This window comes from Silurus aristotelis, assembly GCF_946808225.1.
Source record: "Silurus aristotelis genome assembly, chromosome: 16".
Classification (NCBI taxonomy): Eukaryota; Metazoa; Chordata; class Actinopteri; order Siluriformes; family Siluridae; genus Silurus; species Silurus aristotelis.
The window spans coordinates 13,360,952-13,387,026 of record NC_139589.1 but is presented as its reverse complement, the minus strand read 5'-3'; the positions used below and the strand labels follow the sequence as shown (position 1 = coordinate 13,387,026).

The window sequence follows — 26,075 nt, the reverse complement described above, 5'->3', positions numbered from 1 at the left end:
GATAGATAGATAGATAGATAGATAGATAGAACTTTGTCATTGCATTGTACAGGTACACAGCAACGAAATGCAGTTTGGCATCTACCAGAAGTGCAAAAAGTAACAATCGTGCAAATAGTGCAGATAAATATGTAGCATATTTACCATATGTGATAAATATGTAAGCATATGTACAGTGAATAAATATAAAGGCTATAACAGTGCAGAGACGTGTGGACATCGTTGAGAAGTGTGTGTATGTATATATATATATATATATATATATATATATATATATATATATATATATATATATATATATATATATATACAGTATGTCACATAATGTTCTCAAAATGGACTGACAATTTTTTATAATTTTTTTTATGACATAATAATAAGCAGAATAAAGTAAAAATTCAGCTTTTCTGTTGTTTTTGGAATTACTAACTACCAACAAATCGTTAAAACTGTAAGCCATGTTCCGCTTAGTAACAGCACGGCAACGCTGCTACCAATAAGATAAAAGTGAACTGCTGCGCTCGGAACCCTGTTGCTCTTCATACGAGACTCCAAGCTTATTATTGGTTGTGCGCGAGCCAATCAAAGCGATCGCGCAGTGAGCGGAGCGCGAGATGTCACCGATTCTGTCACAACAATCTATGTGGTAATAAAGGTGAGTTAATAAAACACAAGAAAAATTGATATATAAAAGAGGTCAATTATAGTTTCAATGTAAATCGTCCATGTTTATTACACTAAACTGTCGCTTTTTTTCTTCGTTCATTTTGTATTTGTGTGATGAGAAGACAAACTTTTGTTCAACACGGATTTGGAGCAGTCACGTGACCACTTTGCCTTAGGACTAAGGAGATGTAATAAATAGATTATGGAATAAATGTGTTGTATTTTGTTGCACACAGGTCTGTGGTGTTGGTGAAGCCATGCCTCCAACCAGTACGAAAGTAAAAGGCAATTCTTGCAAGAAGAGGTAATGGAATAATGTACTAGGGTAAAGGTGCTGGCTTCTTGTCAGTTCTTATACATAGTTATATATAATTATATATATATATATATATATATATATATATATATATATATATATATATATATATATATATATATATATATATATATATCAATTAAGCACCAAAATCGACCATGATGCACACATCCGGCAATTACAACCGTGCACGTGGAAACATAGCAAAAGTTTTATTTTTGTCCTGACAATTACGTAATTTAAAACAGCACAATTACTTTAAAACATTTACAAGACTATCTTGCCTTCACGTGCTATTTTTTGTATGGTTCCACTAATAATGAACATACATTTGCTTAAGGCATATATTTATATTTGTCCATGCCCATGTTAATTAAAGTATTAAAAACTTGAAAAGTGTTTATTTTGGGTACATTTAGCACAAATACAAATGTGCCATTAAGTTGCGATTAATCACGAGTTAACTCATGACAATCGTGCGAATTATTGCGATTAAATATTTTAATTGATTGACAACCCTTATATACAGTGGGTACGGAAAGTATTCAGACCCCCCCTAAAGTTTTACTCTTTGTTATAGTGCAGCCATTTGCTAAAATCATTTAACATTTTTTATTTTCTCATTAATGTTCACATAGCACCCCATATTGACAGAAAAACACAGAATTGTTTACATTTTTGCAGATTTATTAAAAAAGAAAAACTGAAATATCACATGGTCCTAAGTATTTAGACCCTTTGCTGTGACACTCATATATTTAACTCAGGTGCTTTCCATTTCTTCTGATCATCCTTGAGATGGTTCTACACCTTCATTTGAGTCCAGCTGTGTTTGATTATACTGATTGGACTTGATTAGGAAAGCCACACACCTGTCTATATAAGACCTTCCAGATCACAATGCATGTCAGAGCAAATGAGAATCATGAGGTCAAAGGAACCGCCTGAAGAGCTCAGAGACAGAATTGTGGCAAGGCACAGATCTGGCCAAGGTTACAAAAAAATGTCTGCTCTTAAGGTTCCTAAGAGCACAGTGGTCTTGGCTGTCCGGCCAAACTGAGCTATCGGGGGAGAAGAGCCTTGGTGAGACAGGTAAAGAAGAACCCAAAGATCACTGTGGCTAAGCTCCAGAGATGCAGTCGGGAGATGTGAGAAAGTTGTAGAAAGTCAACCATCACTGCAGCCCTCCACCAGTTGGGCTTTATGGCAGAGTGGCCCAATGGAAGCCTCTCCTCAGTGTAAGACACATGAAAGCCCGCATGGAGTTTGCTAAAAAACACCTGAAGGACTCCAAGATGGTGAGAAATAAGATTCTCCAGTCTGATGAGACCAAGATAGAACTTTTTGGCCTAAATTCTAAGCGGTATGTGTGGAGAAAACCAGGCAATGCTCATCACCTGTCCAATACAGTCCCAACAGTAAAGCATGGTGGTGGCAGCATCATGCTGTGGGGGTGTTTTTCAGCTGCAAGGACAGGACAATCGAGGTTGCAATCGAGGGAAAGATGAATGTGGCCAAGTACAGGGATATCCTGAACAAAAACCTTCTCCAGAGTGCTCTGGACCTCAGACTGGGCCAAAGGTTTACCTTTCAACAAGACAATGACCCTAAGCACACAGCTAAAATAACGAAGGAGTGGCTTCAAAACAACTCTGTGACTGTTCTTGAATGGCCCAGGCAGAGCTCTGACTTAAACCTAATTGAGCATCTCTGGAGAGAGAAAAATGGCTGTCCACCAATGTTTACCATCCAACCTAACAGAACTGAAGAGGATCTGCAAGGAGGAATGGCAGAGGATCCCCAAATCCAGGTGTGAAAAACTTGTTGCATCTTTCCCAAAAAGACTCCTGGCTGTATTAGATCAAAAGGGGGCTTCTACTAAATACTGAGCAAAGGGTCTGAATACTTAGGACCATGTGATATTATAATTTTATTTTTTTTATAAATCTGCAAAAATGTCAACAATTCTGTGTTTTTCTGTTAATATGGGGTGCTATGTGTACATTCATGAGGAAGAAAAATGAACTTAAATTATTTTAGCAAATGGCTGCAATATAACAAAGAGTGAAAAATTTAAGCTGTCACATAACGTGTTGCCATAAGGCCAGTAGAGTCAGTACCTGTGGCCTTTTTTTTTTTTTTTTTTTTTGATCAATTATGCTGCTTTTTCCGGAGACAAGAATTCCACATGTGCAACATTTATTATAAAATAGTATTAAATATATATACAGTACAGACCAAAAGTTTGGACACACCTTCTCATTCAAAGAGTTTTCTTTATTTTCATGACTATGAAAATTGTAGAGTCACACTGAAGGCATTAAAACTATGAATTAACACATGTGGAATTAAATACATAACAAAAAAGTGTAAAACAACTGAAAATATGTAATGTTGTAGGTTCTTCAAAGTAGCCACCTTTTGCTTTGATTACGCTTGGCATTCTCTTGATGAGCTTCAAGAGGTAGTCACCTGAAATGGTTTTCACTTCACAGGTGTGCTCTGTCAGGTTTAATAAGTGTGATTTCTTGCTTTATGAATAGGGTTGGGACCATCAGTTGTGTTGTGCAGAAGTCAGGTGGATACACAGCTGATAGTCCTACTGAATAGACTGTTAGAATTTGTATTATGGCAAGAAAAAAGCAGCTAAGTACAGAAAAACGAGTGGCCATCATTACTTTAAGAAATGAAGGTCAGTCAGTCCGAAAAATTGGGAAAACTTTGAAAGTGTCCCCAAGTGCAGTCACAAAAACCATCAAGCGCTACAAAGAAACTGGCTCACATGCAGACCGCTCCAGGAAAGGAAGACCAACAGTCACCTCTGCTGCGGAGGATAAGCTCATCCGAGTCACCACCCTCAGAAATCGCAGATTAACAGCAGCTCAGATTAGAGACCAGGTCAATGGCACACAGAGTTCTAGCAGCAGACACATCTCTACAACATCTGTTAAGAGGGGACTGTGTGAATCAGGCCTTCATGGTAGAATATCTGCTAGGAAACCACTGCTAAAGAAAGGCAACAAGCAGAAGAGACTTGTTTGGGCTAAAGAACACAAGGAATGGACATTAGACCAGTGGAAATCTGTGCTTTGGTCTGATGAGTCCAAATTTTAGATCTTTGGTTCCAACCACCGTGTCTTTGTGCGCCGCAAAAAAGGTGAACGGATAGACTCTACATGCCTGGTTCCCACCGTGAAGCATGGAGGAGGAGGTGTGATGGTGTGGGGGTGCTTTGCTGGTGACACTGTTGGGGATTTATTCAAAATTGAAGGCATACTGAACCAGCATGGCTACCACAGCATCTTGCATGCTATTCCATCCGGTTTGCGTTTAGTTGGACCATCATTTATTTTTCAACAGGACAATGACCCGAAACACACCTCCAGGCTGTGTAAGGGCTATTTGACCAAGAAGGAGAGTGATGGGGTGCTGCGCCAGATGACCTGTTCTCCACAGTCACCGGACCTGAACCCAATCGAGATGGTTTGGGGTGAGCTGGACCGCAGAGTGAAGGCAAAAGGGCCAACAAGTGCTAAGCACCTCTGGGAACTCCTTCAAGACTGTTGGAAGACCATTTCAGGTGACTACCTCTTGAAGCTCATCAAGAGAATGCCAAGAGTGTGCAAAGCAGTAATCAAAGCAAAAGGTGGCTACTTTGAAGAACCTAGAATATGACATACTTTCAGTTGTTTCACACTTTTTTGTTATGTATATAATTCCATATATAATTCCACATGTGTTAATTAATAGTTTTGATGTCTTCAGTGTGAATCTACAATTTTCATAGTCATGAAAATAAAGAAAACTCTTTGAATGAGAAGGTGTGTCCAAACTTTTGGTCTGTACTGTATGTATATATATATATATATATATATATATATATATATATATATATATATATATATATATATATATATATATATGGATATGGATATGTATATGTGAGAATAATAATGAGTTTCATTAAATGAATATTTTCTCTACTTGACACTATACGTGGCCAATGCGGAGAGACTTTTTGAGGGACACAATGCTTAGAAAGACAGTAAACTGCATCATATATTGGGTTTATCCTTCAACTTCTGTCATCTGTGTCCAGTACTTTTAATAGTTTAGTGAAACTTGTAATTGGACTGAATGCAGGGTGTGTTTTAGTCTGTAATAGAGTCACTAGGTTCATTGTCATGAAAGAGCCGACACGCATATTATCAAGTTCTAAATGATAATTATTAAGCTTGACAGGAATCCTGCTTATACTCAAGCCTGAAACTCTCCCCAGTCCGAGTCAATGAGCGTTCAGTAAAACAATAACACACAAGAATAACTGTAAACCTGTAATTTGCTAATACAGTAATGTCAAAACCTCAGAGATGTTTAATCAACACATTTGGTGGACCAATCAGGTTTTATATGGAGTGCTGTGGAATAAATGAAAATGGGCAACTGGTAAAAGATTATTGGATCATTTTAGAGATCGCTGTTACTGGAACACAAGCTGGAGCAATAGCCTGAAAGAGATCCGTTGCCTTCTTCCTGTTTCTGAGCCAGCAAGTGGGCGTTCTCTTTCTAAGGTAACCATACAATATACTGAATCTTTAACACTAACAGCACCCACAGCATCTACTGTCTTAAAGTGAAACAAAAATAAAATAATAATCTATGTTTATATGCTCTTGCTAACAGAAAGAAACTTTAATCCACATGCTCCAATACTTCGACTTTCTCCAGACACATATTCAGAGATTACAGGACAACCTCCCTCCCCACTACCTTCCAGAAAGCAATGTCAGAGGTGCAATTCATTCTTTTTATGTCCTTTTTAAATTATTTTATGTAAGTGGATGTATACATTTATATACTTTTTTGTCTGTGTGTGTGTGTGTGTGTGTGTGAGAGACAGATGAGTCTAATTCAGAGAGCGAAGACACAGCTCACTCAGAGCCCAGCACTCCTCCACGCATATTAAAAGCCAAGCGCAAATATAGTTGCGGCCGCCCCCGCAAGAAAGACACTCTGAATTCAGGTAGGCAATGCAGTCATGCCTAGTGTTTTGTCCATAATGCAAAAAATATATATATAATCTGTTAAGTAGTCTTACAAGAAAGAACATCATAAACATCATATATCAGGTCATAGAAATCTAAATATATCTAAATATTTTAATACTTATCCATTTGGAATAATATATCCTGTGATGGATGTGGTACACTGTTTCTATACTTTCACTACCCTGTGTAATTTTACTCCAGTAAATTACTCCAGTAAACTCTTTTAAAATGTTTAGTAAAAGTACAAAACTACTTGCTTTAAAATGTACATATGTCTCAAAAGTAAAAGTGCTGATCTGTACAAACTTTATTTGAAAAATTCATGCAGTTCAATGTTCCAGTCTCCTGAGCATCAGACCTTTATAATGAACAGATTTTTCTATGGTTACAATTTTATATTTACAGAACACAGTAAGAGTCACTAATTTTAGAGACAACTGGTGGGTTATAGATGTGGTCTTGTGACAAGTTCTTTTTAAATGCAATTTATTAATGTGATTTGTGTATTATACATAAAATAGTGAGATCAAAGTAGTGAGGGATGAGATTGTTTTTCTGAAATGTAGTAAAAAAAAAAAAAGAAGTGAGTAAAATTTAGTGTTAGGTTAAAGTTTCCCATACCAAAATTTTTAGGAACAAACATGATGCATTACAATCTTTTTTACATTTCTTCTTCCTCTTCTTCTTCTTCCTCTTCTTCTTCTTCTTCTTCTTCTTCTTCTTCTTCTTCTTCTTCTTCTTCTTCTTCTTCTTCTTCTTCTTCTGTTTCTTCTTCTTCTGATTTTTCAGCTGCTTTCATTAGGGGGCACCACAGCGGATCATCCGTCTCCATACTACTCTGTTCTCTAGTTCAAACCAACTACCTGCATGTATCTCCTTACCACATCCATAAACTTCCTTCTTGCTCCTCCTATTTTCTGGCAGCTCCATCCTCAGCATTCTCTTACCGATATACCCCATGTCCCTCCTCTGCACATGTCCAAACCATCTCAATCTCGCCTCCCTCACCTTGTCTCCAAAACGTCCTACATGCGCTGTCCCTCTAATAAACTCATTTCTAATCCTGGTCATCCTCATCACTCCCAACAAAAACCATCTCTAAAACATACAACATCGCAGGTCTCACCACAGTCCTACAAACTTTCCCTTTTACTCTTATAGATACTCTTCTATTACAAATCACTCCTGCCACTCTTCTCCACCCACTCCACCCTGCCTGCACTCTTTTCTTCACTTCTCTAACACATTCTTCAGTACTCTGCATTGTTGACCCCAGGTACCTAAACGTATCCACCTTCACCATGTTCTTCACATATTCACTTCTTTTTCTTCCCAATATTTTTTTACATTTACGAATAGATATCTTATTACCAGTTTTTTTTCTGGCTATACAGAACTTTTTTGCACTGTTGTGACACTACAACTAATTTTAACCAATGGTTAATGGGTTGATGATTGTTTGATTTTTACACATTAACATAATCTCTCAAAATGTTAAGACTGCCACGAATTAGATTAAAGATCGCTTTATTTAAATGGTTATGTATAAAAGTGGTGGTTTTATGTTATGGTGTTATACTGTTAACTCTTATTCAAAAATAAATTTATAATTACATCCTTAATGTTTCATCAAATTGAATAACTAGCAATAAAAGAAAATGTTTAATTGTATTAATTAATTAATTAATATTTTTTAATTAATGTAATTTATTTCTTTAGATTCACATTTTGCACTTAGTTATGGATGCCCTTGTTTCTGTCTGGTTGTGAACTAAACCAAATGATGTGATAAAAATGTATGCAGAACTGTTTGATGACAACATTCAGACTCTCCATAAAGAAGATGCTGATGGAAATGTGATGACTATCACAAAAGGAGAATGCACACAAGCTACTGATGAAACTTTGTGTTCTTTCGAGGACAACAGCTCACTTCCATGCTCTTCTGATTCCAACTACAGTGTCAGTGCACTTCTGCCAACTACCTCTTCTTCCACAACAGGTCAAAAGTGAATTTAAAAAGGCATCTATATTATTATTATTATTATTATTATTATTATTATTATTATTATATACAGTATATAGAAGGATGACATATATTAGACTAAATGCAACATCCACGTTAAGGGGATTTTGCATAGTTTAATTAAGAATCAATTAAAATCTTAATGTGTTCATTTCATTTGTAATTAAATTTATTGAGTGAAAAGATGAAAAATCCATGTATTTGTTGTGACTACCTAAAATGTGCATCAATTCTTACACTTACACACTTTGTACACTTTCACAAAGGATTGTGTAGGATTAGGGTCAGGTGTCTGATTCATGTGTTAATAATCATCAATTTCATATGTATAATAAACACAGTCCAAACATAGTCATTGAAACAGAAACAGCTTTGTAGGAGGCTTAAAACTGGGTAAAAACTCTGCTGCTAAGGTGAGGTTCAGCAAGCAAGGTCTCTTCCAGGCAAAATGTCATGGCAGACTGGGTTTTAAAGAAGTGCTGTTCACAAAACTTTGAAGAAGCACAAAAAAACAGGCATCGTTGAGGAAACTTAATGTACCAGATGAAGGACACATCATGCTTACTTCCCTTCGAGATCAGAAGATGTCCATCAGCAAAGAAATGGCAGAAACCAGTGGGACATAGGTACACCTATCTCCGGTCTGTAGAAGTCTGGACAGAGTGTTCTTCATAGAAGAATTGTGGCCAAAAAGTCATACCTCCAACATGGAAACAAGGCTAAGTGATTCATATTTACACAAAAACATAGGAACTGAGGCACAGAAAAATGGCAGCAGGTACTCTGGAATGATGAGTCAAGATTTTTAATATAGTTCGCCGAATGGCTGGAGAGTAACAATAACGAATGTCTGCAGCCAACAGTGAATCATGGTGAAGGTTTCTTACAAGTTTGAAGCTTTATTTCTGTAAATGGATTTAGGGATTTGGTCAGGATTAATGGTGTTCTCAATGGTGATAAATACAGGCAGATACTTATCCATCATGCAGTACAATCAGGGAGGTATCTGATTGGCCCAAAATCTATTTAGCAGTAGTACAACGACCATAAATTTACAGCCAAACGTTTATTAAAAACTGTCTTCAGCATTGAGAAGAACAAGGAGTCCTAGAAGTAATGGTTTGGCCTCCACAGAGCCCTGATCTCAGCATCATCGAGTCTGACTGGGATTACATGAAGAGAGAGAAGGATGTTTGCAAGTGTACTTAGAGGAATTGATGCTTTTTTTTTTTTTGTTTGCAGGCCAAGGCTGGCCACATCAAAGATTTATTTACTTTGCATTTGGATTTTTCTTTTGTTTCATTTTGTTCTTTGATAAAGATAAACTTACACTTATTATTTTGAAAGAATTCTTAGTTTACTGCATTTTTTTCACACACGCTCAAAATTTGTACTCAGTACTGTCAATTATATAAAATGTCAAAATGTAAATTAGATTATATGCAAATAAAAAAAATTGAAAGATATTTTCTCATAAAATTAAATTGATTAAATTATCTAATAAGCCAATCATGTGGCAGCAGCACAGTGCATAATTCATGCAAATCCATAGAACAGTCTTTAGAGTTTAGAGTTCTTTACACAGAAGGTGCAAAAAACTGGGAAAGGTCAGGTATTGAGAAAGCTCAGAGGAAAATGTCTATTCTGGTTCAAGCTGTCAGGAGTAAAGTAAGTACGTAATTGCTCTTTACAGCTGTGATGAACAGAATCTGGACAGTCCAAGATTAGAAAGCATTGCCAGTCTTCACCTGCCCCGTCTCAGTAGGCCTGTTCATGGCTCACAGGAATGGAACCTGTGGTCTTCTCCTGTTGAGTAATATTCAGCACAAGGTTTGAATTATTGTGAATGTCTGAGAAGCTTTTCTGCTCAACACAAATGCAAAATGTACTTTTTTGAGGTACATGTCTGGCTGTTCTCCTCTGACCTTTCATCAATAAGACTTTTTGTGTGGCTGCCACATGATCCATTGATTGGATAACTGTTTAAGTGTTTAGTTCAGGTGTTCCTTCTGAAGTACTATGTTTTTACCAGTGGTCACAGACCCCAATTATTGCATGTTTTAACAATACACTGAATGGTTGTGAAGGTTCCTAAATGGATTACATTAGCCTTTTATTTAACCCTATAAGTGCACTTAGAATCATCTTATTACAAAGACTTTTTAAAAAGACACATAGTAAAATAAAACCTGGACTCTTTGCAGAAAGCAGTGTGGATCAGGAATCACCTTGTCATGGAGTAGAAAGCCAGTGCTCTCTCTGTGATGATAGGACAGGAAGTGAAAATGGAAGTCAGGGAAGCAAGGAGCTAAGTTCTCCACTATCAGGGTATGTGCTTGCAGACGATTATTAAACATTTAAAAAATAGTATAAAAAAATCTGAGTCACTGCTTAGAGATGCCTTTGAAATCTCTAGGTGGTTAAGGCTATTTTTAACACTGCCATCATAAAACCATATGTATAAATTACAATATTTTTATTACTGTATGTATATTGGTATGAGTATTTACTGTATTAGGGCTGTCAAAATGAAAAAAAATGTAATGCGCAATGCAGCACACATTTCTGTTTGACCATTTTTATAAAAAAAATTAAAAACCTTCAACACACTTTTATTCATGACGTCCTTCCTTTAGTAGGTTATATAAAAAAAATCATAATTGTTTAAGCACCGAACACCAAAATCTGTGATGATTCACACATCCGGCAATTAAAACCGTCCATGTGAAAACATAGCAAAAGTTCTGTTTGGTGTCTTGATGATTTACCTCATTCAAAACATTATAATTACTTTAAAACATTTACAAATATTTTGTCTTCGTGCTGTATGTTGAATATGGTTTCACTAATAATAAGCATATCTTTGCACAAAGCATCCATATTGTCCATGCCTATGGTGATTAAAATATAAAAAACCTTAAAAGTATTAATTTAAGTTTAATTTAGAACAGATAAAAATGTGTGATTAAGTTGCGATTAGTCACAATTTAACTCATGGAAATCGAGTAATTAATCACGATTAAATATTTTAACCGATATACAGCCCTAATATTCATAACGTATATATAAATAACACTTGGTGAAAGGACCTGATTTGCTGTTAAAATTTAATAATCAACTTTGCGGTGGTAACATTAAAGCACTTCATCACAAACCCCATGTTCTGTCATGTTTTATTCATTCATAGGTTCCACCTAAACTGTTTTCCCTGTATTTAGGTCATTTGTTTTAAAAGACCGGATGTTTGGAGTTCTTCCTCCTTCGGGCAAAAATCATTTTGATGATAGTCCTACGCTCCCACAGACACCTCTGCTGCCATTTCTGCCACTGCTGGAATTTCGAGAAGGGCTGAATCTCAGTCCCTCCCTACTCACATCACCAGCTCGAGGACTCAGTCACACACTGCTACCTGAGGGACAGGAGGAACTACAGAGTAAGACCAGATGCACAGGGAGCAATTACACTACACAGTTACACATTTCCATCTGCATCCTTCCCAGCTCGGTCAATCTGCCTGGCCAATCGGTATAAATCCTTTTCTGCTTTTTTAGTGTTAAACTTCTCATAAAGCTCCTCATGTGCCTTTTTTTTTGGCTTTCGCCACATCCCTCTTTACCTGCTGCCGCATCTCCTTGTACTCCTGCCTACTTTTCTCATCACTCTGTCGATTCCAATTCTGTTTTGCCAACCTCTTTCTTCTTATGCTGTCCTGCACTTCCTCATTCCACCACCACGTCTTCCTTTCTATTTCCAGAAGTCACACCAAGTACTTTTCTAGCTGTCTCCCTCATCACTCCTGCAGTAGTTGCCCAGTCATCCAGCACCTCTTCACCACCACCGAGCCCCTGTCTGACCTCTTCCCTGAATCTCGCACTACACTCTTCCTCCTTCAGTTTCCAACATCTTATTCTTCTTTCAGTCCTCACTCTCCTCCTTTTCTTCTTCACCTCCAAAACCATCATACAGACCACTATCCGATGCTGTCTAGCTACACTGTCCCCTGCCAACACCTTACAGTCTCCAATCTCCTTCAGGTTGCATCTCCTACATAGAACGTAATCCACCTCTGTGCATCTTCCTCCACTCTTATACGTCACCCTATGATCCTCCTTCTTCTTAAAATATGTATTTACCACTGAGATTTCCATCCTTTTAGCAAAATCTACCACCATCTGCCCTTCCACAATCCTCTCCTTAAAGCCATACCCAACCTCCCCATCACCTCTGTTCCCTTCACCTACATGCCCATTAAAGTCTGCCCCAATCAGCAATCTTTCATTCCTAGGTACATCATCTACCACTTCATCTAACTCACTCCAGAATTTTTCCTTCTCCTCCATCTCACTTTTGGATCATAAGCACTGATGACATTTATAATTGCCTCTTCAGCTTCCAGCTTCCATCATCACCCTATCAGAAACTCTTTTCACCTCCACTAGACTCTTACTTTAGGATCACCTGTAAAACCCTTTCTCTTTCCATCCTCACTATTAAAGAACAGTTTAAACCCACCTCCAGTGTTCCTGGCCTTACTCCCTTTCCACTTGGTTTCCTGAACACACAACATATCTACCTTTCTCCTCTCCATCATATCAGCTACCGCTCTCCCTTTACCAGTCATTTTTTTTATGGATGGTGATATCCTGGATTTTTTCTTGCCTCTAAAACTGCACTTAACAAACTTGTGCTAATGAGACTTCATAGTGTAGTATTTATCCAGGTAGTGTAGCTTTAGAGCAACACTATAATGTTTCCAAATCTTAGGCTTCTGCTACAGTTATTTCCCAGGTGTTATTTCCTTATGAAAAATACTTGTGCATTCCAAACACAGCAAAGACTACTGTAAAAAAAAAACAGTAACTATCATTTGGTCTACGATAAAATGCAACCTACTGTACAGCTTTATTCTATAACTTAAAACACATTTTAGAATGGTCAAATAAATAAATATGAAAAATACAGATAGAGAGTACAGACATTTGACTGAATGTAGGTAGGTAGCAAGATAAGTCTTGGTCACTATCAATTGACTGCTTTTTATTTTCTTACAGCATTATTTGAAGATGTGTGGGTCATTCCTAAACCTACTGCTCCAAAGGTACTTCATTTGCTATGCAGTTTTCCAAATGGGTCATATATATATATATATATATATATATATATAAATTGTATTTTAATACAAAAATATATACAATAAAAAATTAAATATAAAAATAATTTTATAAATATAAAAGAGGCTATTATTTTTTAATTAAAACCTTCACACAGCACATTTATTTATGACGTCCTTTCATTAGATATAAAAAATAAATAAGCTCAAGTGCTCATTGAAAAGAAAAAGAACCTGGTATTTCTCTGTTCTTTTTTTCATGTGTCCAATAGACATGAACAAGTTATTTGAAAAATATCTATGACCTTTGAAACATGTCTAGTTTCCATGCTCTATGTTAAGTACCGTTTCTATAATAATAAACATACATTTGCAATGTGCTATTAAGTTGTTATTAATTACGAGTTAACTCATGACAATTATGTGATTATTCTTGATTAATAAATTTTAATCGATTGAAAATATATATATATATATATATATATATATATATATATATATATATATATATATATATATATATATATATATATATATATATATATTCAATCGATTAAAATATATATATATATATATATATATATATATATATATATATATATATATATATATATATATATATATATATACAATTTAAACAAATGTAAAGCAGAGTCCATTATTTTTTAAAGGTTGAGGAGATTTGAAATAACGATAGTAATCATCATACGATAGCAATCATCATTAATCATAAAGGTTTTATGCAGTTTTGGATAAACAAATTGTCAATGTTTCCTAGTATAAACTACACTCTTTATTTGTTTACAGTTCATGCATTAGCTTGAGTTAATGAGATAAAGCAGTGTTCAGTATGTAAAATGTATCAGAATGTATCTGCGCTGTGGTATGAGCAGCCTGACAGGAGTATTTCTCATCATTGCATTTTTTTGGACTAGCACTGCACGAATGGCAATGACGGACATGCCTGCACTCAGTGTGAAGAAGAGGACAGATGTTCAGATGACATCACCTGGACCCCAAATCAGCGTACCCATGTTAAGAAGAAAAGCAAGAGGGACTTTAGTAAAGGGCAGGCTGTTTCAAGCCCAAGCCAGAAGAAGAAGTGTGTGAACGGTTTTATCATGTTCTGTCGCATGAACAGGAGATTGTATCTCAGGTATCTCAGGTTTTATAATGAGATTTAGTTATTTTTTTTTACAAATGAATTGAACGAGGACAGTAACGAGACATGTCTCTGTCCTCTGAGCAGAACCCACCCTGGACTTCCTTCTACTGTAGTGACCAAAGAGCTGGCTAACTTGTGGCACATCATGCCTAAACATGAGAGGCGTGTTTACTGGTAGGCAGGTTTTCATTAAGTGTGTTATCGCATTACTAAAAAAGAATACACAATAGTACAAAATGTTTTGTTTAACAATTTTTCTAAACAAACTTTCAGATGATCTAGAACAAATCAAATAATACCTTCTTTTAGCAAACAAAATCTACTTTACAAAATGTCTCTTCACCATGAATGTTACATTACACATAAAACTAGATTTGCTGATAATAGATCTAAATTTTAAATAATTAATAAAGCAGAGTGAACATTCCCTCAGTAAGGGATTTCAGCAACCATTTTAGTATATCTGCTCAAGGGAAGATAATAAAAATGAAACTTGGATATATTTTTAGTAGTCAACGTGTAGCTTTTACAGCAGTACAGATTCACTATCCTATAAAAATAACTCAACATACAGCAATTATTGTCGAGATAAGTGATCATGTCAAAACTGTGTCCAAAGTGTCAATATTTTGTGTGAGCAACACTATCAAGCACTGCCTTAATCTGCTGAATGTTAGACACATGGTGCTTCTTCACCTTCTGCTTGAGGATGCCCCACAGGTCCATTACCTTCACCTTCACCTTCAGCAAGGCAGTTGTCATCTTGGCGGTATGTTGCACTCATGCAGCCCCAGACCATGATGCTACCACCACCATGCTTCACTGTAGGCAAGACACAATTTTCTTATTACTCCTCACCAGGGTGTCACCACACATGCTGGACACCATCTGAGCCAAATACGTTTATCGTAGTCTCATCAGACCGCAGGACATGGATTCAGTAATTCATACTCTTGGACAGGTTGTCTTCAGCAAACTGTTTGCAGGCTTTCTTGTAAGCCAGCTTCAGAAAAGGTTTTCTTTTGGGAAGACGTCCATGCGAAATGACTTGCTGCAATGTGTGGTGTTTGGTCTGAGCACTGACAAGCGGACCTTCCGCTTCTGCAACCCTTGAGGCAATGCTGCAGCACTCATGCGTCTGTTTTTTGAAGCAGCTTCTGCACCTGACGCACAGCACGAGGACTCAACTTCTTTGATCGATCATTTGTTAGACCTGTTTTGAGTGGAGTTCTGAGTTCTTTGCCATGAGGTGCCATGTTGAACATCAAGTGGTCAGTATGTGAGAATTGTACTTAAAGCACGAAATCGGACATGCTCCAATACAAGATACACAAATTTGTATGGTCCTGTCAAGCAGACAAAAACATGAACATGATAAAAAGTACATGTGGCTTTGCATGTTGTTACACGACATACACTTGTTTTCTCTTAGGGTGTACTCACTTTTGTTACCAACCCTTTTGACAGTAATGGTGTATGTTGAGTTATTTTGCAGATGACAGTAAATCTATATTTCTACACAAGCTGCATATTGACTACTATAAAATATATCCAAGTTTCATTTCTATAGTATTGTCCCTTGAGAAGATTTACTACAATGGTTGCTGAAATGTGAGGGGTGTACACATTTTTGTGAGATGTGTGTGTGTGTGTGTGTGTGTGTGTGTGTGTGTGTGTGTTTGTGTGTGTGTGTGTATATATATATATATATATTTCTTTTCTTTTTTTTCTTTTTTTTTATGTTTTAGTCTTAAGGCCAGACAATTCAGTCGTCAACAGAACCGGAATGTGCGCAGTAAAGGCCAGGAGGCAGAAGAGGAAGAGGAGGTTTGCATTCCCAGTCCACTACACATGTTACTAGCACACAGAAACATGTGGTTTACCTCCAGTAAAAAGTCCTGAACATCAGTTTATGCTCTTACTGCAGCTATACCATATTGAGATTAGAGTTATCAATGAGTGTTTCTAAAAAAAAGAAAAAGAAAAAAAAACATAAACAAAAACAAAAACAAAAATATTAAAAATGGAGACATTTACAGCTGCTTCTTAGTAGATGAGTAGACGAGCAGCGGAGACGTTTGGTCCCTAAAATTTGTTTCATTTATTGTTCAATTGAAGTCATGGAAGTTTACAACCACCAGTTTAGCACTGTGTATAAACTGCACATCTATAAATCACTTAAACTAAAGTGAAATTGTTTGATGAAGTAGTTTCTTGAAGCCACGACTTTCCCTCTGTTTTTTTTTATCTTAATAGAAACATATCTAGTATTATTATCTTTTTTATTATTATGATTATTATTATGTTTATGTTTATCGTTTTTATGCGCTACTGTGTTATTGAGTCAAACAGTGTATTTTAAGGTGAGTGTGTGATTCTTTAGCCAGGATGCTAAACTAGTAGCTATAAGCTTCCATAACATTTATGTATTTTTACTTAAAAGGTTTGTAGTTTCTGTACAGAACTAAGGAAGCAAACTTTGGACACCAAACATATTATCGATGATTGACTCCATCTGGTGTAAAGAAATATTATATGATACACTGACATGTATATTTTTCACATGTTTATTTCCCAAAATAATTAACTTAGTTAACTATCAACTATTGTTGGATAGATGCATTTTAGAGTTACAGTGTTTTTAAAGCGGCGTAATTTGGGTAGGTATAGTTTTATGTTGGGTTGCTTACATATTTAACAATTACATTAAACTGCAGATATAAAAAAACAACCCAAAAAAAAAAAAGCAGCAGTCAAATAAAAAACATTTTAAATACACAATATAGTTCACAGAGTATCAGTGGTTTTTAAATCATATGCATAAAGTATATGCATAATTGAATAGAAACATTTTAGAAACAGCTGTTTGTTGATTTATTTATTGAGACTTACATTTTATTATTATGTTTAGTTATGTTACAGAATTATTGTGTGTCTGGATGTTTCATCAGAGTTTTAATTTGAGAGTTAAAAAAAAAAAGTTTGTGGAATTGTATAACATTTGTATGTTGTCATGATATTTTTATTTACTGGCAATTAAATTTTAAGCCATTTGGAGTTTTAACACAAATTTGCCTTATGGTGTTGCTTCTGGGTTCTTTTACTCCACTGATTCTGGGTTTATGCCGAACATCTGGCAGATTTTGTGCAGCTGTACATTAGCAGATAGCGACTCCTCTTTCAGGTGCTCGTTGCTCATGCGAAGTTTTAACACTTCTGCCAGCAAAGCCACCTTGTCCTTCTTTTCCTGAGTGAGAGAACATGAAGGAGAGACAGGAGGACATGGGGTTAATAAGCAGGTCAGTAGATTCCCAGTGCAGTTGTGCTCTGACATTGTTTTTGGCATTAATTTGAAGCTCACCTTCAGCAGATCAGTGCTGAGCCTCATCAGCATGGTCTCCAGGTGAGAGAGTGGGTCACGAAAGTTAATGAGAACATTGTCTCTGGAACAAAATGTTGTACAATTTGAGTCATCAGACACATTAGAGTCATTAAAATAATGCAGGAGTTACTGTATTTACACAATATTTCTAATTATAACCAAGACTTTTTTAACAAAACACACATAAATAATATTGAATAGGAATTGAAAAGTGCCTCAAATTCAATACCTTCCAATAAAAATCGAGTTATAAACAAATATTTTAAAATGTAGTCAATGATAGTTTCAAATCAGAATGTCATATTTCCTTTAATTTGATAATGTTAACATTATTAAGTCATTATATGGACTAAAAAAAAAAGCCAGATGGATTATAAAGGAGTTAAACAGGCATTGCTTGTTTCATATTCTCATATTTATTATTTATTAGTGACTTGTATTGTCACGTTATCTAAGACTTAAAACAAGGTATACGAAAAGTATAAAGTTCTTTAACGAAGAATAACGTCAGTGAAGATACAGTTATTTAAATTTGAAGGGGTCTCAATGTCAGCATTTTCTAACAGTCAAAGGCAAAGCTGTAAGTTCTTATTTGAGTGTGAAAAGTATTCAGGATTAGGTTTATGATTCTTTAATTTTTTTAAACAGACAATGTGTCCATTACTAAAGCATTACTGCAATTCTGTACAGTAGCATGATTGCAAGTACAATATTGTTTTTATACAGCAGTTCTATAAACAAGAAAGTAATACTGAGTAACTGACGTTTCAGACGAAGTAGCTACAGTAAATTAATTTTTACTTTGTGATCAGAATTGTTTAGAAGAAAGAAGCCATGCACAGAGGAGTGATGTGTGCTGCACAGCATGCAACATATAGAACGACTGACTGACCATAGTAGTGCAGTAGCAGTTTCAATGAAACTGATGCTAAAGTCTGACTTTTTGGGTTGCAAATACAGACAAGCAGAGTGATACAAAGAAACAGTGTCAAGTGCCAGTGCTGTTTTACTGTTCAAATGCTGCTTGTCCAATCAAATTAATGGCCCAGTGCTGACTGATGGTCACAGTGAATTGTGCTCGCATGCTCTGTTAATGGGGTACATTTCAAAAACCTAACCTAATCTAACCTAGCTACCTAAATAAACTAAATGGAGCGCATATCATGTCATGTATTCCAATATGACTTGGGCAAATTTTAATATCCAAACTAAATTAAATTAGGACATATAACCAATTTTGTCCTTTTTCCTGACGTTTCATTTTGCTGTTTAGAAAGTTCGAAAGTCTGAAAACTAAAAATAAAAAAAAATGAGAGAAAAAACCTAGATTGAATGAGCAAAACTGTAAAAGATTTGACTCACTCTGGAGCTTCACTGAGAGCATGAGGAAGGTGTGGACTGTGTGGTTCAGAACTCCTACCTGGCTGCATGTCACGGGACTCACCAGACAGGAGATCAGCCACCCCCTGTGCTACAAACACCGTAAATAAAACACACAGGATGTACAAACATGAGCTCTTAAAAATCATGTTGTGTTGTGAAGTCATTACGAGATTTATATATATACAGTATTTTTTGGTTCTTTATTTACTTTCATAAGCCTCAGCTGCGTTCACTAGTCTGTTCCAGTCAAGCGTGCAGGCTGTGTTTGTCAGATGCAGGGGATCCTGATTAAACTGTGCATCCTGGTCCAACACCAGTGTGTCTGAGAGACCACATCGTGGTTGGCACACTATGGAAAAAAATCTTAATGAATAAATTCTTTTTTTTTAATACATCATTTATTTTTTCAGTAATAACTAATAATACTAGCATTGGAAGCAGCACTGATAAGGTTTTGCTATACAAATAAACAAATGAATAAACAAATTGATTTTTGAAATTTCCAGATCATTATTTGTGTGCAATTTTAATCTTACACATTTTTGCCAAAAACAGAAAAAAAAAATTTAATATATATTTTACATTTTGTTATGATTTTTTTGGTCAAAATATCCATTAATAAGCCTTTCAGTCACAAATGTTGCCAAATGTCAAGTGTCGTATGAGGTAGTCACCTTTTGTTATCACTGTCACTGTTTCAGGATAAAAGATGAGGTCATTGGCTCCTGTCTGCGCTGCTTCTTTTTTTAATATGTGCAGCAGAAAAATAATATCAGGTGTATCTGACTCTAGTCAGGAGCTCTTACCGTTGGTGTCAGACTGCAGAAAGAGTTGGTTTGGTGTGGGAACAGGGCGTCTGGTGAAGACAGGGCTGGAGAACATTAAGGGCTTTGGTGAAGGTGAACCTTGATGACACTCAGTAGAACTTCTCTTTGTTTGTTTTGGCTAAAACTCAAACAAACATGGCAGTCAGTGTGAAGTGTTGCCTAAGGAAATCACTTTCAGTGTTCGTCATTGAAACAATGGTTTGGATCGTGAAAGAGCACTAACCGAGTCAGTTCCTTCATCCATCAGAATGAGCTTTTTCAAGTCTTCCACTACAGTGGTCTTGTGAGCAGGTTGTGAGGTACAGCCTGAGCGGAGTGTAGCAATCACACGAGGCTGGCCAAACACATTTTTTGACTTTGTGTCTACCTGCCTGAGTGAAACATCATATAAAATAAAGAATGCTGAAAAATCACATTTGCTCTATTAATCAGTAACTGCAGGTTTTTTTCAACTATAGCAAATTACTGATTAAAAAATAAAAAAATAAAAATAACATTGCAAGTATAGACTTAAATATATCTTAAAAATAATATTCTTAAATCCATATTATTATTATTATTATTATTGAATATCTAGGCATTTTTCATTTAATATAGACACGATATTTTCATTCATCATTATTCAAAGGAATATGTCTTACTTCAATAGTAGATTTTTTTTTTTCATTCATTCTGCTTTATTAAATGATTCACATTATAAATATTATTTTAAAAAATGTTTTGATTTACTTAACAAAACATAAAAGTAATTTTTTTGGGGAAAAAAAAAAAATAAATGTAAATATTATTGTGTAACATATATTTGAATTCTTTCAAACTGCTAGTGATTTGAGTTGAACACACCTTTTATTACTGTTGGTGACTGAATAATTTCCTGCATTAGTTGAGTCTTGTTTGTTGTTCAGTTGGCTGTTGTTTTGAATGCCTCTGCCATGTGATTGGCTGGAAGGGGCACAGTTAGAAATATCCTGGGGACTATTAGAAGTGTAACTGGTGCCGTTGTACACGCTGAGTTTACAGTAGCCAGTAAGCTTGCTATCTCTTTGTAAATTCCGATGGTCTGGTGAAGAAGGACTTTGTGAAAGTGTAAAGCTGTTGTTGAACACATGTGGATCTTGAGCCCATTTCTTCACACTGAAGAAACTCTGTTTTTTTGTGGACTGAGCTTGGTCACAATGATTCCAAAGATGTTCCTTTTTCTTTGAGATCTTTGTGCTGGTTAAGTTCAGTGAACACTTTTGCATGCTGGAGAAACAACGAGTCTGGACTTCTTGGTCCTTAACCTGCTGAAATCCTTGGTCATATGGCTGTTGTTGGATTGGATTTATTGGGTTTGCATCTGAAAATGTTGGAGAAATTGCAGCCCTCATCAGTCGAGGCTTCTCCACCACTGAGGTCTTGATTCCTTGTGGCCTGGAGGACAGTGCACTAGAATAGACATACGCAAAGTAGTGGAATGGGTCAGGACAAGATTACAACAATATTTTCACACAAAACAGTCCCTAGAGTTCACTCAATAGGGTGCAATAAAGACGTCCAGTGGGTGGCAGTGCTACAGACATGTTGATGTGAAAGGTCAGCAGAAAATGATCAGACTGGATTGAGCTGGATCAGGCACTCTGTACTACTCAAGCGTTTCATGTTAAATCACAAGGGGAATGGATACAACCACAAGATCTTATATGTAGTTTTCTGGTCTTATAATAGTTTATCCTTTTAAGAATTCACAGGTGAAACCCTGGGTTTAAATCAAGAGCCATTTAGAGAAAATGTTGTTGTTCTAATATGAATATTTTATCTCAAACTCAAACAGTTTTGTAATATTTTAAATCATTTATATACACATACAATTACAACTTTATCAATAGCAACTTATTGTAACTGTTCCAGTTAACGTTCTCAACCCCCGACCCTTGAAACAGAACCAGTTTAAATAAGATAGTGTTTTGATATTATAAATATATATATATATATATATATATATATATATATATATATATATATAGTTATTGTACTTATCGAAGACTTATTTTGAGCAATACATTTAATAGCTGCATTATACACACTTTGATGATTATCATCAATCCTCACCTTTGCTTGAAAACAGCTAATTTGGTGTGAGGTAAAGGCAGAGTATGAGCAGAGTATTCCTTTGAGTTATTGGTCATGAAAAACTCTGCTGAAGGATCACAATGTCTCGATCGGGTGATTTTGGGACTGTAAAAGCCTGGCTGTGCGAGTGGGTGTGGACTACATGAGTGAGCCACACATGCAGAACTGTCCCATGAGCACTGATCCTGCAGCCATTCACCCTTAAAGTAGAGGTCATGGCTGTCAGGAGAGAATGCGCCTCTTTCTGCAGCCGTTCGAAAACAGTCAGGGGGCAAAAAATGTGCCTGGAAGACAAATATGTGAAGCGATTTGATTACTCAAAGGCAAAGCCCTGAATGTCAGGGGTGATGCAGCAAAACTGAAAATGCAAAGTCACCCTTGGAAGGCTTCCGCAGAACTCCCCGTCCAGATGGTCCTGCTGATCTGAGCTTTTTTCAGCTGAACGAGGGGCAATCACCATGTGCCATCCTTCATCTGAAGAAAAAAAGAATCAGATTTCCTGCTGAGGGACAAACCCTTTTAATTATTTCTTTAATAAAAGCAAAAACTGAGTTTTGTATGTAAGGTACCTGCACTGTCACATTTAGTTGATGTGTTTATCCTTGTAAACTCCATCTTCCGATTTAAGCTCCATTAGGGTATGTGTACATATTGTGCTCTAAAAAGATGTGCTCTTATTGACTATATAGACAACAAAATGAGAGAAAGAGATGAAAGCTGATGTCATTCTTTCTGTTAACAAAAATAGCAACAAATTTCTGGCGCTTTATGGGGTAGGAGAGAGGGAGGGGTAGTTCAGTGGTTAATATATTGGTTTTCTGATCAGATGGTTGTGAGTTCATATCATACTATCAATAAGCTGCCACATCTAGACCCTTAACCCCAACTGCTCAGTGTTATGAATGAGATAATTGTAAGTAGCTCTGGATAGGGGAGACTACCAAAGCCTAGAAATGTAAATTCTTAAAAATAAAGAGATATTTTTCAACTTCTCAGACTTTCAAGAGCATTTTCTGTTATCATCTTAGTTATTCATTGTCCATAGAAGTAGTGGAGGTTTAGAATGCAATGTATTAATATAATGCAGATGTGCTCAGTTATGGCAAACACTCGGCTTGAATAGTTATCTTGTTGGGTTGATCCGCAAGCTGACAAACGTGATTGTGTTGGCGATGATACTAACATGATAACTGAAGCTTTAAAACTGTTAAGCAGATTGTCTAGAAGGTCTAAATCACTGCATCATTTTTTTTTTATAGATCAAGGCTAAATGCCATTAAAAACGTATATATAGATCTATATCGATAATACATAGATTATATCTATAGGTTATATAGAGATATTTGTTTTCCAATGGCTGGGTATTTTTAGCATTAAAGAAGCTTTTGTATTCATCATGTATACATTTTTCTTTTTGACTTTTTTGTTAACAATTTAACCACAACTGGAGTATTTATGAAGTAAGATCACAGCAACTTTCACATCTTTAATATACATTTTAATAGCTCATCATATTCCTCTCAGATTTCCAATATAATCTTAACTGTCATATTATCATACTAACTAATAATAAAACAATGTCATCTAACACATTTCTCTTTTAAACATAAGTAGATTATGTAAAAAGATGAAAGAAGGCATTTGAAAACCAAAACTTACTTAAAAGTGGTTTCTACTCCGTGGCTTCCGTTCCACACTAATCCCAGAGCTCTGGAGCTTCTTCAGAAAACAGTGAGAGGAGATGTGATGGCACTGAGAGCTCCGATTCAACACAACCACACATACAAGATGCACAAGAGGAAGAGCTGTGTGGGATTTGTACCGATACTGAAACAGAGGATGGGATTGTTTTGGGTTTTTTTTTGTCTTTTTGGTGTCAATAGTATAGTTGTGTAAATTGAACCACACTGTGCTATTCAACACTCTATTTATAATGTAACTGATACACATTCTTATGTAACTTTGCAGCATTATACAGAAAGAAAAAAAAAGTACACATCAAATAAAATAAACAGATAGCTAACAGCATTTTATTATCCAGTAATTCTGCAGAGCTGAAGATGTTGAGGTTTTCATTGGGAGTGACGCCGATGGACAGGATTAGAAATGAGTTTATTAGAGGGACAGCGCATGTAGGACGTTTTGGAGACAAGGTGAGGGAGGCGAGATTGAGATGGTTTGGACATGTGCAGAGGAGGGACATTGGGTATATTGGTAGGAGAATGCTGAGGATGGAGTCACCAGGAAGGAAGAAAAGAGGAAGTCCAAGGAGGAGGATTATGGATGTGGTGAGGGAAGTAGTTGGTGTGAAAGAGGCAGATGTAGAGGGCAGGGTGGTATGGAGTCTGATGATCCGCTGTGGCGACTCCTAATGGGAGAAGCCGAAAGAAGAAGAAGGAGAAGAAGTAATTCTCCGAACATAATCAAACAACAAAGTCACAGAAACATTTTTAGTTTGCGATAAAAAGATAGATTTGAAAAGAAAAATCTGCATTTTGTTTTTATTTTCTGATATTTGCATCTAGATGCATTAAGCAATTTACAGTAGAACATAACTCCTTTTGTATATTTTGTTTAATGTATTTTCTGTTGCCCAAATGCACCATGTTAGATTTATTGTTGAAATGGTTAGGACTCTGGGTCTGTTTGAGCTCTGGTTTTCATTTTAATTTACTGTATAAAAAAATTATAAATAAAAAAAATTTAAGGATAAAGAAACATGAAGACCAGAGAGCTGTCCAGAGAACTGAAGATGACCAGACTAGTGGAGCTGAAGATGAGGAAAAAAATTATAAACCACTGGTTTCATAAACAACCAAACCTTAAACAGCTTGGTCAAATTTGGCAGACATACCACAACATGCACAAGCTCAGTAGACAGTAATGGCATGGCTTCGGCTTGCATGGCTGATTTTGGAACAGTCTCACAAATATATATTGATGATAAAGTTCATGATGGCAGCAGAAGAACATTCTCCAGGAACATTCTCTGTGCTGGTAAACAGCAAGACAAGACAATGACCCAAAACACACTGCGCACACAACAAAGGACTTCATCAGGGGAGGTTTTCAAATCAGTCAGCAGACTTCAACACAAATGAGAATATCTAACCTGCTGAAGATGAGAAATAACTGAAATAAAGTCATAATTAATATCTATTAAATATAAGGAACAGTTTGTTGAGGTCACTGGCTTGATACACTTACAGCAAGCAAGTCTGACACCAACAAAGGTGACAAACAAAAGTGGTTTGATATGAAATGATTCTTACATTCTTCTTCTTATTTCAAAAACAAATGTCTTTAGCGTAAAAAAGCAGAAACAATCAAATTTGCCTTCCTTTTCAAAGTCTTTCTGAGATGCACTTTGTTAGTGTACAATTACTCATTGTAGCCCACTGTTTGCTCTGCACAAAAGCATTAGCCCACTCTTGTTCTCTGTTTGGGATGTTCAACCAGTGACCACCAATCTGTATCTGTTTAACCACATGCTCTTAACTGTCTCTGTGCCTGTGTCTCTGTTTTAGTTCAACCTGAACTGGGTGTGGTCTAAACCTTTTTTTTTTTCATTGGAAGTTCCATCCATTTAAATCCATTTAGTAGTTTTAGTAAAAAATGTTTTTTAGTTTATAGTTCAGTTTTTTTATTGCAATGATTTTATTTTTCAAATACATTTGAGTGGTAGTTTATTCTCAGTACAGAAGTGACAGGGTTATTTATTAGATCATAGCCTGTTAATCATCTAAGTGTATTTCCATGCACATTGTATTTTATTATTTCTTGGTCATCTGTCTCAGTGATTTTTGATCAGTCGATTGTTTTTTCAGACAAGAGACCCTTTGGTACTGAAAGTGAAACATCACTCAAAAATAAGTATTATCTCTGAGTAAAGAAGCAGCTGGTGCTAATGCTAATGCTAAGACTACAGACTTCACACAAGACCTTTTTTTTCACTGACCAGGGTCATGCAAATAACTAAAAACAATTATGTGCATGTTATATTCTTCTTATTGTTATTGATTTCATTATTAATTCATGAA

General features: G+C 36.0%; 2 protein-coding genes and 1 long non-coding RNA gene across 7 annotated transcripts; 1 reads left to right on the top strand and 2 right to left on the bottom strand.

The window, feature by feature from the left end:
* Nucleotides 1–550: 550 nt before the first annotated feature.
* Nucleotides 551–16,753, top strand: meiosin (meiosis initiator). The gene is made up of 12 exons (XM_083565182.1): nucleotides 551–655; nucleotides 903–970; nucleotides 5,454–5,553; nucleotides 5,666–5,774; nucleotides 5,883–6,005; nucleotides 7,835–8,032; nucleotides 10,261–10,384; nucleotides 11,275–11,489; nucleotides 13,108–13,154; nucleotides 14,102–14,322; nucleotides 14,416–14,505; nucleotides 16,080–16,753. The coding sequence occupies exons 2-12, from the start codon at nucleotides 924–926 to the stop codon at nucleotides 16,231–16,233; spliced, it is 1,428 nt and encodes a 475-aa protein (XP_083421308.1). The 5' UTR covers nucleotides 551–655; nucleotides 903–923; the 3' UTR covers nucleotides 16,234–16,753.
* Nucleotides 3,526–4,787, bottom strand: LOC310739428. Its single transcript, XR_014537400.1, has 2 exons — nucleotides 4,523–4,787; nucleotides 3,526–4,076 (listed from the first exon to the last, which is right to left on the bottom strand). It is a non-coding gene; the product is annotated as an uncharacterized lncRNA (long non-coding RNA).
* A 133-nt stretch (nucleotides 16,754–16,886) lies between the features above and the next one.
* LOC310739314 (uncharacterized protein) lies at nucleotides 16,887–25,914 on the bottom strand. 5 transcript variants are annotated; one of them, XM_083565161.1, is made up of 13 exons: nucleotides 25,308–25,914; nucleotides 23,695–23,862; nucleotides 22,885–22,997; nucleotides 22,605–22,716; nucleotides 22,412–22,509; nucleotides 22,015–22,319; nucleotides 20,767–21,351; nucleotides 20,147–20,294; nucleotides 19,903–20,041; nucleotides 19,305–19,445; nucleotides 19,134–19,184; nucleotides 17,693–17,774; nucleotides 16,887–17,578 (listed from the first exon to the last, which is right to left on the bottom strand). In XM_083565161.1, the coding sequence occupies exons 4-12, from the start codon at nucleotides 22,648–22,650 to the stop codon at nucleotides 17,719–17,721; spliced, it is 1,569 nt and encodes a 522-aa protein (XP_083421287.1). In that variant the 5' UTR covers nucleotides 22,651–22,716; nucleotides 22,885–22,997; nucleotides 23,695–23,862; nucleotides 25,308–25,914; the 3' UTR covers nucleotides 16,887–17,578; nucleotides 17,693–17,718. The 5 variants fall into 5 exon arrangements, with proteins under 5 accessions (XP_083421287.1, XP_083421285.1, XP_083421286.1 ...); XM_083565159.1 differs by having other exon boundaries at nucleotides 19,076–19,184; nucleotides 25,308–25,913; XM_083565160.1 differs by lacking the exon at nucleotides 22,885–22,997 and having other exon boundaries at nucleotides 25,308–25,913.
* Nucleotides 25,915–26,075: the final 161 nt, after the last annotated feature.

Bases quoted from the DNA above. Each gene is read 5' to 3' on its own strand.
- meiosin (XM_083565182.1), top strand. From the start codon at position 924: ATGCCTCCAACCAGTACGAAAGTAAAAGGCAATTCTTGCAAGAAGAG. The intron at 10,385-11,274 runs GTATGTGCTTGC...CCCTGTATTTAG, and splicing joins CTAAGTTCTCCACTATCAGG to GTCATTTGTTTTAAAAGACC. The intron at 14,506-16,079 runs GTAGGCAGGTTT...TTTATGTTTTAG, and splicing joins CATGAGAGGCGTGTTTACTG to TCTTAAGGCCAGACAATTCA.
- LOC310739314 (XM_083565159.1), bottom strand. From the start codon at position 22,650: ATGGAGTTTACAAGGATAAACACATCAACTAAATGTGACAGTGCAG. The intron at 22,510-22,604 runs GTACCTTACATA...TTTTTTCTTCAG, and splicing joins AACTAAATGTGACAGTGCAG to ATGAAGGATGGCACATGGTG. The intron at 21,352-22,014 runs GTGAGGATTGAT...TGTCTATTCTAG, and splicing joins TTAGCTGTTTTCAAGCAAAG to TGCACTGTCCTCCAGGCCAC.